The sequence below is a fragment of the Anticarsia gemmatalis genome, chromosome 29 (assembly GCF_050436995.1).
Source record: "Anticarsia gemmatalis isolate Benzon Research Colony breed Stoneville strain chromosome 29, ilAntGemm2 primary, whole genome shotgun sequence".
NCBI classification, from domain to species: Eukaryota; Metazoa; Arthropoda; class Insecta; order Lepidoptera; family Erebidae; genus Anticarsia; species Anticarsia gemmatalis.
The window spans coordinates 2,448,514-2,462,247 of record NC_134773.1 but is presented as its reverse complement, the minus strand read 5'-3'; the positions used below and the strand labels follow the sequence as shown (position 1 = coordinate 2,462,247).

Below are 13,734 nucleotides of genomic sequence, written 5' to 3'. Positions count from 1 at the left end.
TGCTATTTTAAAACTAGGTAACATTTAACACATAATATAGGTACCCTATGGGTGGCGACTAGCGATCGGCACCTACCTACAAGCATAATTTTCGATATTTCGGGTTCTTACGGCAACCAGTATAATTGAAACCAGCCAACTGTGCAGTTCTTTGTTTGTAGTGTCCAAGTGTGTACACAATACACAGGTACACTCTCTATTCCTTCACTTTCATAGACCGGTGGGACAACTACGAGAGATCAGGCGCAGGACTGACAGCTTCACGTGCTTTCCGAGGCACGGAGATCTACAGTCTGAACTTCCTAACACAGGGCAATCTCTGAGAAATGGTTAACAGGAAAATTAAGAAAAGACTTTTTGGCCCGACCCAGGATTCGAACTCGAGACTTTTGCGCAGCAGTCGCATTCACTACCGACCGGGCCACAGAGACCTAACTAACTACTTCTACTTACGAGTACAACTACTAGTTAGTTAGCTAGGTCTTATATTAATAACATTGTAAGTAATTTTATATCATACAAGTGGATCTAATTTAGAGAATAGAAAACATAATTAATTGACATTTTATACATCAAATATAACTACTTCATTTGATTAAAACAGCAGATTCGTTATAATATAATATTAATAGAATAACGTATCAATATTAAATAAGAAGCATGAGTATCAAGTCATTAAAATAAGACGTGAAGAAAACTAAAGTTATTTTGCTTAGAAATCATTGACACCACGCTGTTTTTGATTACTACAGGTAAGTTGGTTTTATTAAGCAAATTTACTTACTTTAATTGCAGTAAGAATATATCACGTACCTACTAATATTTTTTTGGTACGTGTGCCGTACCAATAACATACGAAAAAAACACATTTATTGTATGGGGATCCCCTTAATATGTAGTTTTTTTTTTTAAATTTTGTATGTGTTGTTATAGCGGCAACGAAAATACATCATTTGTGAAAATGTCAGCTTTCTAGCTATCACGGTTCATGAGATATAGCCTGGAGACCAACAGACTGCGCTAATCAGTGCTGATTTAAAACCGTTGGGATTTCTTCCTACGTTATAATAGGTGTCTAGGTACCGCGTATTCGCTGTCGTACGTGAACAGAATTAATTAGTATCTAACATTGTCTATAGGTCCGATATTTCTTATTTACATATATGATATCACGCCTTTTTCTCACGGGGTAGGCAGAGACCAAAGAACGCGACCAGGAATAATGCTTGCAAACTTCCCTTGCCTCATTCATACCCGTACATCTTATGTTGATTTCTTATCCACTCTAAGTACTTATTTAAATCTTAACCGACGTAGATTATTAAACAGTTTTTGACTACATATATCTAACATCCGGGTTCATTTACTCTCTCTAGTCCTTCACTCTCACAGCCCGGTGGGACGGGTAAACCAACACGACTAGTGTGAGGTCAGGCGCAGGACCACAGAATAAGTAATAGGACCGAAAGCTTTAAAGCTCCGAAACTACTGGAATTTTGCGTAATTTTACTTTGCGGTCCCGGAATGAAAAATACTAGTTTTTTTTACAAAGTTATGAAACTACATCTGCAATAAACCTATAGTTCTGGGTAATTCCTTTTCCGTTTTTTGGTCATGTCATTCATGCTAAGTATAGTCTCGGAATGGAGACGAAAACTCGGATCCCGTTCGAGGCCGCAGAAATGTCCAGGAATCTGGATCTGTGCCTGGATCTGGCGACCCTATCCGAGGCATGGAAGTCTACGGAAAACTGATTATTGATTTTGATGCATGAGTCGGAATTAGGACCCAAGACTTTATGATCGGCAGTCGGATAAACTTCGCACCACAGTCAAAAATGTTTGAAATTATAATTACAGACATACACTTAATTGTAGCGTGTAGAATGTTAATGTAATTGATACCTAATGCGTTCAGATTTAATAGGAAGTGATTATTAATTAATTATTAATTGAAATATAATTGTTTTGTGTCAGTCAGTTGAGTGATTTGCTGCAAGATGCCTGCCGTTCGTGTTAAGTAAGTTTAAAATATTTTATAACTTATTTTTTTATCTTCTATCTGTGTCCCACTGCTGAGCAAAGGCCTCTCCCCTAGATTTCCAGTCCCCTCGGTCGCTTGCTGCTTCCGGCCAATCGTCCAAGAACGCGTTCAAGTCGTCCCGCCATCTCCGTTTGGGCCTTCCCCGTGAAATGTCTTACTTGCAACTAATTTGTGTTTGACTTTAATTCGGGATTTAATGGATTCCTAAGGGCTAACCTCCCCTCATTATAGGAGAAGACTTACTTAACACTAATATAGGATAGTGGGTTATTTGATATATTTTTTTTTAAAGACTGAAGCAATAAAAATATTTTTCTAACAGGAACGATATCGCTCTCTAGCGGGTCCAAAGACAACAAAATAATAATAAATTAAATGAGGGCTGGATTTCTTTCCTTGTAAATTGTACTTGTTTTGTGGTTTTAGCGCTCAACGGACTTAAAAAATGCGTAGATGCCGCTATAGCATAGGTACCTACGGTGTATTGGTATCAATTTTTACATCGAATAAATGTTTGTGTGTTTCCCTTATAATAAGGCTCTAAAATGTTTTTCTCCTTTTAGTTCTTTACTTGCTGTGTTCCTGAGCTACGCGTTACTAACAAATGCCGATGAAATAAAGGCTGATGACGTCACTGTATCGACAACCACTACTACTGCGCCAGAGCCACCTGCCCTACTTTGTTACAATCAATTAGACGGTAAGTAACAACTAATCTAATTACTTTAGAAGTAAGTTAGTTATTTAAAAACTAAATAACTTAAGAAGTACATAAGTTAGTTACTTATAAAATTTTATTGAAAAATTGGCTATAAGTAGGTACCTTTTGTTGGTAAAGCCTATTTTTTTCCTAACTAAAGCGTTTACTTTTATAAAAACGACTTCTATAACTCAAAATGCATATTGTCTATTTTCGAAACTAATAATATTAATATTTACGAATTTTAACTGGATATAATCTATACTTATAATAAATCTGTAGAGAGGTCAATTCTGTACATTGAATATATTTAAAAAAAAACCAATGGGGGATGTTTAGTAACGGATACTGATACCGAATCTGCAATTTATAATTTTCTTTTCTGTCTGTCTGTCTGTCTGTCTGTCTGTCTGTCCTCCGTCTGTATGTGTCGCTATCACGTAAAAACTACCGGATAGAATGCACTGAAATTTGGTATATGCATAGAATAAGTAGTGGAGCAATTTCTAGGATACTTTTTATAGCATAAAATTTCAAAGATTTTTAGAAAATTGAAAAAAATACGTACAAATCGTTTGAACCTGCGTTTCCCTATAGAGACCATAGATGGCGTTACAATCCATTTCACAACATTCGCATAAGGCCCAGCGCAGACAGACCGGAATAATCCTCGCGCGGTCTCGAGCATTTTCTTTACGGCTCGCGAATGCTCGAGCATGCTCGCGACTGCTCGAGCCTGCGCGAGGAAAACTTTCTAGGTTACCATTCTTCATTAAACAGGCCAGTTTTCGTGAAAATTCGTCAACGATGGTAGACTGAGCCATGATTATAATTGCTCTTTTGACTGAAGAAGAATAAAAATGACGTTCTCTCTCTTTAAACTCAGTAACAACATTGAAAATTTTCGTACGATGCTCGCGCGCCTCGAGGACGCGCGAGCATTTTTTGACAGGTTCAAGCAATTATGCACTTTATTTTAATTCATTTAAAGTTGATTTTCAAGTGCGTTAAAAAAATCCTCTCCACTGCGCTCCTCTTGGTCTGCGCTGACCCTTAAGTTAACGCGGCGCCCGCCGTATCGATACCTGTTGTTCGCACCAACCAATAGATGGCGTTATAGTCCGCAACAAAGCATGTTTTTTCTAATTAATTTATTTTAATGGCTTTATTGTAAAAAAAATACCTTTGAAACATGCTATACATTTATAAGATTTTAAAACATAAATGTTGTATGATATATTACACAAAAATGTTGGTTTACGTGGGTCCGGTGCGGTCGGGATATCCTAGATGGCAAATCGAGTAATTTCGTTTGTTGTCGTTGTTCGTCGCAACTAACAGATGGCGTTGTTGTTCGAAACACATAACCAAATTAATTGGTTGCATTTTGGAAATAAATTGGATAGCTATGAAACAGACTATGTGGTAAGTTTTAAAAAATAAACAACGCATGATATATAAAAAATAATTACGGGTTACGCGGTTTCGGACGTATCATCGCAAGTATACATTATTACGCGTGTGAAGAGCTCCGGCGCAGATAGGTCTGTCTGTAGCTATAATAATATTCTGAATCCAGACGGGTAAGCAATGGTCAGTCTATAATAAGGTATTATATTTTACACTGTAAACTGGTACGGATACAGACGAGAGCGGAAAAGAAGGTAACCACAGGAAATCAGGCCTACCTGAGCCTGTGTCACATTGTGTGCCCTTCGGGTCCCTTTCGTAAATAACCATTAGATGACAAAAGAGTTGTTAGCATTTTTATGTGTAGGTGTATCGAGCGCTTCGCAATTCGCTTGCTCAAACGAATAAGCAACAGTACGAAATTCACGCGTGCGGAGCCGCACGGGTCAGCTAGTTTAAAATATATCTTGCCTTAAGAACGGACATCTACTCCATTTTTGACATCCGCCTGAAATGATAGATGAAAACCTACTCCTCAACGGGACTAGTGGGATAGACCCTCCATTTTTGTAGTGTTCTAAAATTAGAAATGTTTTGTTAAGTACACTTTTCAAGATTCAAGGCCCTTCCCTCATTCTGGAAAGAGACCCTTGCCCATCAGTGGGACAGTAATAGGTTAAATTTATATGTACGTTCTTATTTCATTAGACGGCACCATAGTATCTTCAGACGACTGCATGAACGGTCGCGGACTGTCGGGCTGTTGTGTGGAGCGAGCATTCTGTGATTACAGCACTCCCAATATCGACCTCACGCTGTACGGACCTCCTGGATACCGCTCGTAAGTAGTTAAATTTAACCCATTACTGTCCCACTGCTGGGCAAGGGTCTCCTCCCGTAATGAGAGAGGGGTTAGGCCTTGAGTCCAACACACTAGGCAAGTGAGGGTTGCAGACTTTGCATGCCCTCCATAAATGTTTTAACCAATTTTAGGCATGCAAGGTTTCCTCACGATGTTTTCCTTCACCGTTGGAGCATGTGATAATTATTTCTAATACACACATAACTTCCGAAAAGTCATTGGGGTGTTGCCTCGGGTTCGAACCTGCGACCACTTGTGTGGGAGGTGTCAACTTATACCAGTAGTTATTCAATCTAATTCTATTTATAGCCAGATGCCATGTAGGATGAGCAAGCCTTGGCGCGGTCATTCCTAAGATGGGTGACTGCGTAAGTAGTAGTTTTCGAACTGAACGTCTCCGTGCATCGGAGGGCACGTTAAAAGTCGGCCGTGGTTGTAATCAATTAACAGTCGTTAAGCCACGTCAAAGGCCTTCGGGCGCCTTGAACAACTTTGACACTAGGTTGACCACTAACCATACGATAAGAAGAAGAAGTAGTAACTCAATCCAGTTCTATTCGAGCCGTTTATAGCCAGATGCCATAATGTGTGAGATAAGCAAGCCTTGGGCGATCTTTCCTAAGATGGGTGATTGTGTAGTAGGTTTTAAATTGAACGTCTCCGTGCTGAGGGCACGTTATCGGTCGTTGTTGTTGTCAATCATGAAACTGGCCACCTGTACAGGACTTTGTTTACTGTCCAAGTGTGTGCACAATACACAGGTACACTATTTATTTCTGCACTGTCATATATATTGTTTGGCCCGCCCCAGGGTTTGAACCCGAGACCTCTGCGTGGAAGTCGCAAGCAGTCCTGACCGCGCCACAGCGGCAGTGATGTCAATTAAGATAACAGTCGTTTAGCCATGTCAATGGTCTTTAGCGCTGGACAACTTTGACACAAAACTAAAAATCTTTATTATTGTACAATTAGGTAGGTCAGTATATTGAAAAGAAACTAAACAAACAAACTAACATAATTGCAAAACCATATATTTCATATGATAGTTTAACAATCCTTACGCTAAAAGTTTTAATAAAATACATAGGTCTACTTTACACTTGAAAGAAAGTCACTCCTCTATATCATTGAGCCTTTTATTTCCTTCACTAGCGACCCGGCCCGACTTCGTCCGGGTATAGTTATAGTACGTTGATCCCATTCCCGTGGTAATTTGGATCCCATCGATCCCGTACAAAACTTGTACTGACAATTACAAACACATTAAAAATAATTATCCAAGTTGGAGCAATTATTCTTAAGTTATTTGCGTGGATAAGTACATTCCTAATACTCTCTTTTTTATTTATATATTAGGTTGTTCGGAAAGTCATTTCGTTTTAATTTAGTGGACATGAATTTGAAAAATTCAACAGTTAATGACCACTTGAAAGGCCTAGGATTATCTATGAAGCTCGTAACTGTCTTTCATTATCACAAAAAAAAATACTTTTCTAGTAACCTAATATATTAGTTCCAGCCTTGACTCTCTGATACCACACTATTTCATTTCACACATAGTCTGACACCTGTGTCTTTTCTCGCTCCCACTAAACAGGCCGCACACGCTACGGGAAATATGGATTTTCTGCTATCGCCTGTGCATTTTTTCTTAGTTTATCCCGTATTATTTCATAAAACATCAAATCCTATTTTATTATTTAGGTGCAACGCAGACGACAGACTGTCCTTGACGCACTTTTTAGTCTGTGAAAATAGAACTTACGCAATTATATGTAAGTACCTAGTAACGCGCCGGACTTTTTGCGCGTTGTGTGCGTTACTGCATATAATGGCATAAGTTCTATTTTCACAGACTAAAAAGTGCGTCACGGATAGTCTGTCGTCTGCGCTGCACCTTAAACAGTTTTTTAGAGTTCTGACTACGTAAAAGTTCTTAAAGTAAACTTTAATTCTAATAAGATCATTCGTACAAAACAATAAAATTAAGAGTTTTACTTGACTTTTTAAATATTTACATCACGACCAAAACAAAATAGGGTCCCATTTTTTCCCATTCGGAACGAAACGCTAAAACAGAAGACGTAATGTTGCAAATGTACCACACTGGGTCAAATTTAGAGCCACTACACGCGGCACTGCGCCAAACGTGCAGTTAAATTCAGACAAAAAAGTTTTAATATAAAGTCACTAGTAGGGCCGCTGAATTATTACCGATTTGACACATGACAAAATTGACAATACTAGTGAAGTGACTGAACCAGTAACCCTAACATCATTTTGGATCAGTTTGTTTTTAATATTCTAGTATAGAGTGTAATTAAATAAAAACAAAACCAATAATAGTTAAAGACACAAGTTCTTCATTAGGTGGAGTATCCTTGATGAAATAAAATAAATATCCATATTTCTTATTCCTATATTCCATCAATATTCCTTGTAATAAAAATCATACCTATTCCAATGAATTCGGACCGAATACTATTAAGCACATCACTATGAAAACAAGACGCACGAATCCGCACCATGTAACTTTATACAAGCGCGCCAAAGAACAAAAAATAAATGTTTTCATATCATTTACAAACTATTTTAAGTTTTGAAACAGTGTTTATTGGAAAATTACTTAATTCTGATATTTTGACATAAAGTTTTATACTAAAGAGGTATTCTATATAATTCCGCAAATGTGACGCTCGTACAAGGTTATATCGATTAATGTAAAGAATAATCTGTCAAATCGGTAATTACTCAGCGGCCGTACTATTGCAATTATGAAACCATCTATGTGTAGACAGATAATCTATACCAAACATCTTCTTGCAGTTAACGCACTGCCAGTCGGCTTCATGCTGATGGCATTCAGTAAAATGAGCCTGGAGAACACTCACTAACTCCGTAGACCCTTGAAACTTCATCTTACACAAGCAGCATTCGATACTCAACCAATCTTTGATAGGCCCTAACTTTTCATATTTCCCAAGCCGCCCAACGAAAACCTGAACAAGGGGAGTCACTATTTCTTCAAGCTGTAGATCATATTTGGCATCATCATTCCTGTCATTCTCAACGAATAAGTGTCTTACGTATTTATACCGACTTGCATGTCGCATATAAGTCGCCGGCACTTTCAACTGATCAGGAAACGTTTTTATATCCGTCCTTATGATTTGGAAAATGATTTCCAATATCTGTTTTACATTTTCATCATTGCACGTGCTCAGAATTCTTGTAAAGTATTGCGTAATATTCTTTTTTGCGTATTCACTTGTCTTTCTGCCGCGGCAAATGGAGATTGCAGCACTGTGCAATTCTGCTACCGGCTTACTCTGCTCGGGGACTTGGTTAATTAGAGCATGTTTGTACTTGTATAAAAGTTCCCTATGTATCAATACGTTGGCTGTATCGATTGTTATTTTAGTCCACCAGAAATTCACAATTGCTTGGAATGATAACGTGTTTAGAGAAATGCGGGTAGGCTCAACTCTTTCTACGTTGAAAATTGAGTTGTTTAAATCGGTTCGCGGGCGACGGAATATCAAATGATTGAGCTGATCCCTCGTGCAGTATACTTCTAGAGCCACGTCACTGGAATCTAAGTTTTTCTCTTTATTATGATCTAAACTCAAATCTGCTACGGCTTTTTTTGCAAGCGGTTTCGTAGCTTCTAGCATCACACCTAGGTACTCTTTCAAATGCTTGTATTTATGATCGAGAACTTTCATTATGGCGTCGAAATCATTAGCTGTGCATAGCTTAGTTGAAATACGTTCAAGTTCCTCCCATTGTGGCCAGTCTTTTAAGTATTTCTTTATTATTTTGATGTATATGTCTACTTCTAACTCATGGCAGCTTTTAACGTCAATATCGAACTCTTGAGAGAGGATTTCTATGATTTGAGTGTTGGTCATCACTGTGTTCTGTTTGTTACGAATGAGTCGCTTCAGGAGTAGCATTATCGGACGTTCTGTGAACACAAATGGAAAAAATATTGTAAAAATAGGAAATTTTAAACAATTGGCAGATAGGAATAGTTTTGCTATAGTGTCACCAGTGTCATTAGTTGTAGATGAGTGTCGAAAAAACAATCTGATAGATTAAGTATTAGCGATTTTTAAATAACGTTATAATAGCTGATTTTTATAATAGTTGCCAAAAAAATTTACTATTTAGATATAGTATATGCACTCAATTAAAATATTTAAAAAAAATTGGAAACCAGTTCATGCATCTGTGTACTAAAATATTTTAAACGAAGATAATTATCTAAAACCTGACAATTTAAACAATTTCATAAACAACTCTTTTTATGAGAAATGCATATCACAGATAAAAAAAAATAAAAAAAATAATATATTTGAGACATTTGATACATGTATAATATATACCTAAGCAGGCATTATCTAAACACAAACATGCAATATTAGTAATTTATATTAACCATTAGGGTTGACCTCCGTGATGAAACTAGGTAAGTTAGGAGTACTTATTTCTGTGACTGAAAACGACAACTCTTCATTATAATCTTTATAAATATTAATTTCATAGGTTTCTAATAATAATGTCCTAGCTGATAATATACCTATATATCTAAAGGCAATACATAAAACCTAGCCATGGCGGTCAGGTTCATTGAAACTGACCAATGGTGCAGGACTTTGTATATTGTAGCAGAGTGTTATACACAGGTACACTCTCTATTCCTTTACTCCAATAGTCCTGTGGGACAGATAACCAACACAACTAGTCAGAGATAAGGAGCAGGAGCCACAGTTTTGCATACCCTCCGAGGCACAAAGATATACAATCTCAATTTTGCCTCAGGATTCGAACCCGAGATCTTTTACGCAGTAGTTGCATACACTATTTTGGTTTCTGAAGACATTTTTGTATTCAAACTAAAGCATTTGACTCTAATAAATGTCGTTGAAGTTTGTATTTCTCGGCTCCAAACAATCAGTCTTCATCAATGAACAGATACAAACAATAACTGCAATTTTGGCACAGGTATCTTGTAAAATGAAAATTTGTATTTAAATACTTACTTTCTGTATCATCTTCGCTTTGAGAATCAGTTATATCCACTGCTTCGAAGTTAGATGTTGTCGCCATAGCTTGGTGCTTATATCAAAAGTTTTGATATATTTTTTGACTTGCAAGATGAATGATGAGCCCGAGTGCCAATGGGGAGCAAACCTCCAGGAGATTTATAGCTTTTAGAGAGGGATACAATCACTTTAAGGTGTTTGGAAGCGACTGGAATCGAATAACCAAATATCAAATGGTCCGCGCAAAATTTGTCTTCAGTTTTTTCTACTTTTACACTAATTTATACGTCAAACGAAATTGGTTTCGACAAATATAAGGTTTCAATAATGTCTGGTGTTTACAAATTGAAGCATTAAGTTGATAAAACACAGAAATGCTGTTTATTTCATCGAATTCTGTGACTGGCGGCACAATGTTATGACGGTTTATGTCTAATTGTCAGAGCACTTGTCAAAGTTTAAAAAATTAGAACCTTTGAAGCATGGTCTTTTGATCCATCTGCCACTGAGTACGCGACAAATTCCAGATACGAAACTCATTTTTTTTATTTCTAAACGCTCAGAATTTATTCATTTCGAAGACATTACTTATGTGTTAATCTGCAAGACACTAATTTTAGATATTAATTCCAGATCGTGCGAAGGCAAATATGTGTGCTGTCCATTACAACACGTGCTCCCGCTAAAAGTAAGCACCGAAACGCAAGATGACGACGAAATCGACATGAGCGATGATGTTTAAACCACAAAACACCAAACATAATGTATAGTTATTTATTCAAAATATAAATATAGAATAAACCACAATTTCTATTTATAACTTACTACCATTCACAGGTATTTCGGGGAAAACTTTATGAAAACGCCATCTAGCGGCGCGAGTACGATTTTGTGTATGACGCCATCTATTGTTTAGATTCAGAAGTTGCACAGACTGCAATCGGGACATCTCCGGTGGCCCTTTCGACCTCTACGCTTGGAGTCCATGGTTTTGTAATCGTGATAGTTGCCCGATCTTGTTCTGGATCTCGAACACGACCTGGAAATAAATGGACGATATGATAAATAACGAAGTTAAGCCTGATTTGATTCCTCATCCCAGACATGGATGAACGAACTTACAAGTTGCACGATCAATCATAGTTACTGTTCACGATTTATAAACATTCTAATAAACTGAACCTTGTTTCTAATCCCGGCCTATTTCCATCCCCCTTGGGTGAGAAGAAACTATAAACTCTCTTCTTACTACTCTCTTGAGTCTTATGAAGGTCATCTCCGATATGATCTGTGTACTTTCTAGGGCGTCTCCTCTAGTTATTAGCACCAAAGCATGAAGACAATGATCACTAAGCCGCGACCCATCCTTGCGATGACCGCGCCGAAAGTTGCTTAACTCAGCTCAGCTTATAATATTAGTAGGAAGTAGGAAGAACTAAATACCTGGAACGTGACCTGGAGAGTCTCATGGGAGTGTGACAGTCATCATCCAGGTCGTTCTGGCCTTTAAACAGCACGTTCCAGTACTGATACACCAGGTAGCCCAGGGTTAGGAGGCCAGCCAACTGTAACATAAGGATACACGATTTAGTATAACATTTTATTACAGAAGTTCACCTAATAGAAAGAGACTGATATTCAACATTTAGATTAGACTAGCGGCCACGGCATAGTCAACGTAGATTTTAGTTTTCCCGTTTTTATATTTCTGCTTGCTGATGTTTTATATAGAAGATTTTCTACCCTTTCTACACCCTTCTTGGCTTCAAACAACTTCCTCTCTTAGTGCTCCTCTACACTTTCTAAGGAATCGTCATACCTCAAGTTTCTACGCTCAGTAGTTTCGGCTGTGCGTTGTCCACCAGTCAGTCTCTTAGTAACGGAAGAGTTTTATATATTATTATATTGATTGATTGAGCGAAATATCAGCTAAGTTGACTTTAAGATCCGACGCCTAATATTAACATCGGTAAGGAAAATGATTCTGCATGAAAACGTACACTTGAAATCCTTGCTCTGGCATTCTGCATCGTTTTAACGAGTGTTAGATAGGAAGTACTTTGCCCAACCCAGGAATCAAACCAGAGATCTCACGATCAGCATTTGGGTACACCACCGACCACGCCACAGAGGCAGCCAGTAGACTCACCGTCAAATATAATTTCTAGGGATAAGTTGAGAATTCCTTCCTCTCTTATTTACTCTATGTAAAACGGTAATCGTAATACAAACGTATCCATTACTGATAATTAAAACCATTCAAGGCATTTACTACTAATCGGTAGATTATTCCGTACAATTAAGAATACATTAATCTAATAGTTTATAATGGATTCATTGTTTGAATACAGATGGTTATCAAATAAATTTGTGGCTATTAGGTGGACCTCACATTGGCTATACAATAAAACTTTCTACTAAGGGAATGCGAAGCAATGTGTGACTTAGATTTACATCGCTCAACTTACATATTTATTTTATTTTTTACCACAAAGGATCAGGAATGGTCGAAGTGTCAGCCAGGCATTAACTGGCACCCCCACCCCCAAAGATAAGATACATATTTATTTATTAACACTACACAAACAGAATTTACTCCTCATGTAAGTTATAGGTACATCTGTCTATATATAAAAATGAAACTCGTTTTCCTTGGTCACGGCATCACGCGTGAATAGCTAGACCGATTTTACTAATTCTTTTTGTGTTGTATTTGTTATTATTAGGAGAAGGTTCTCACGGAAAAAAATATTAAGAATATCTGTCAGAAATATTGAAAAATAGACATTTAATTTTGCATATTTTAGGCGGTACGAAGTTCGCCGGGTCAGCTAGTTGCAATATTTATACGGTATATAATAGTACAAAACTTAACATCTAGGGCCAAGTCTGGGACATCACACAACTTTACCCGATGTCGTTAGAAACGCACGTCGCAAGACATCACCCTCCATCATACCCTAGGCGAGTTAAAATGAAGAGACGCTCAAATAGAAGCTAATGACAGCCAATGTGCGGTCGGCTTTACAAAGACAAAACTAAATTATATGACCATTGATAGTTTTGAAATTATTTTCATTTACTTTTCAGATCTTGGAAGGAATACGTTTATAAAAGTCCTGTAACTTAGATTACAATAAGTGCAGGTATTTTTTAATGCAAATTTTTGACAGCTCAAAACTTTAGCTGAAAAAATTACGTCTAATGTAACACTACGTTAAATACAGACCAAACTTGATATCTTTTAAGCAATATATTAGTCTGTTGATTACAATAAATGATTCAGAAGAAAGTCATAGATACAGTAAAACTTTACAGTTATAAATAAGTACGTCTATTTTCTAGAATATTCAACGAAAAAAATGAAAAAGAAGAAAAGCAATAAACGCAAACCCACCGCTATGTTAAGTTGTCTAACTCGAACGAAATCTACGATCGAGTCCATCAGTGTGTCCATTTCTCCAGCCTCACAAATCTATGCGAAATTCTGCCAGGAAACCACCCTGCACGGTTTAAAGCATACTGTTGAGAAAAAACTACACTGGTTAGAACGGTGAGAAATATTCACTTGAAATTTAACTTTGTACACATTATTTTATGTGTACGCTGACGTTTGATGTGATTTGACTTGTTCTTTTTACGAAATTCTTTTTTTTCTGCTCAACGTTTCG

The 13,734-nt window shown here is 37.2% G+C and overlaps 3 protein-coding genes across 8 annotated transcripts in view; 1 reads left to right on the top strand and 2 right to left on the bottom strand.

Moving 5' to 3' along the window:
• The window catches only part of LOC142985121 (uncharacterized), a 35,016-nt gene extending 24,072 nt beyond the window's left edge, over positions 1 to 10,944 (top strand). For 2 of the 5 annotated variants that reach the window (XM_076133097.1, XM_076133098.1), the window contains exons 4-7: positions 1,977 to 2,019; positions 2,607 to 2,743; positions 4,862 to 4,994; positions 10,697 to 10,885. In XM_076133097.1, coding sequence (XP_075989212.1) covers positions 2,000 to 2,019; positions 2,607 to 2,743; positions 4,862 to 4,994; positions 10,697 to 10,805 — 399 coding nt within the window. In that variant the 5' untranslated portion in view covers positions 1,977 to 1,999 and the 3' untranslated portion in view covers positions 10,806 to 10,885. The other 3 variants (XM_076133099.1, XM_076133096.1, XM_076133095.1) reach the window with 3 other exon arrangements.
• LOC142985238 (uncharacterized) lies at positions 6,026 to 10,618 on the bottom strand. Of its 2 annotated transcripts, none has more exons than XM_076133279.1 (2): positions 10,061 to 10,618; positions 6,026 to 8,982 (listed from the first exon to the last, which is right to left on the bottom strand). In XM_076133279.1, the coding sequence occupies exons 1-2, from the start codon at positions 10,125 to 10,127 to the stop codon at positions 7,763 to 7,765; spliced, it is 1,287 nt and encodes a 428-aa protein (XP_075989394.1). In that variant the 5' UTR covers positions 10,128 to 10,618; the 3' UTR covers positions 6,026 to 7,762. The 2 variants fall into 2 exon arrangements, with proteins under 2 accessions (XP_075989394.1, XP_075989395.1); XM_076133280.1 differs by lacking the exon at positions 10,061 to 10,618 and adding an exon at positions 9,457 to 9,506.
• On the bottom strand, positions 10,906 to 13,734 carry LOC142985122 (uncharacterized). Its single transcript, XM_076133100.1, has 3 exons — positions 13,461 to 13,734; positions 11,507 to 11,628; positions 10,906 to 11,102 (listed from the first exon to the last, which is right to left on the bottom strand). Exons 1-3 carry the CDS (start codon positions 13,518 to 13,520, stop codon positions 10,982 to 10,984), a joined length of 303 nt encoding a protein of 100 aa, XP_075989215.1. The 5' UTR covers positions 13,521 to 13,734; the 3' UTR covers positions 10,906 to 10,981.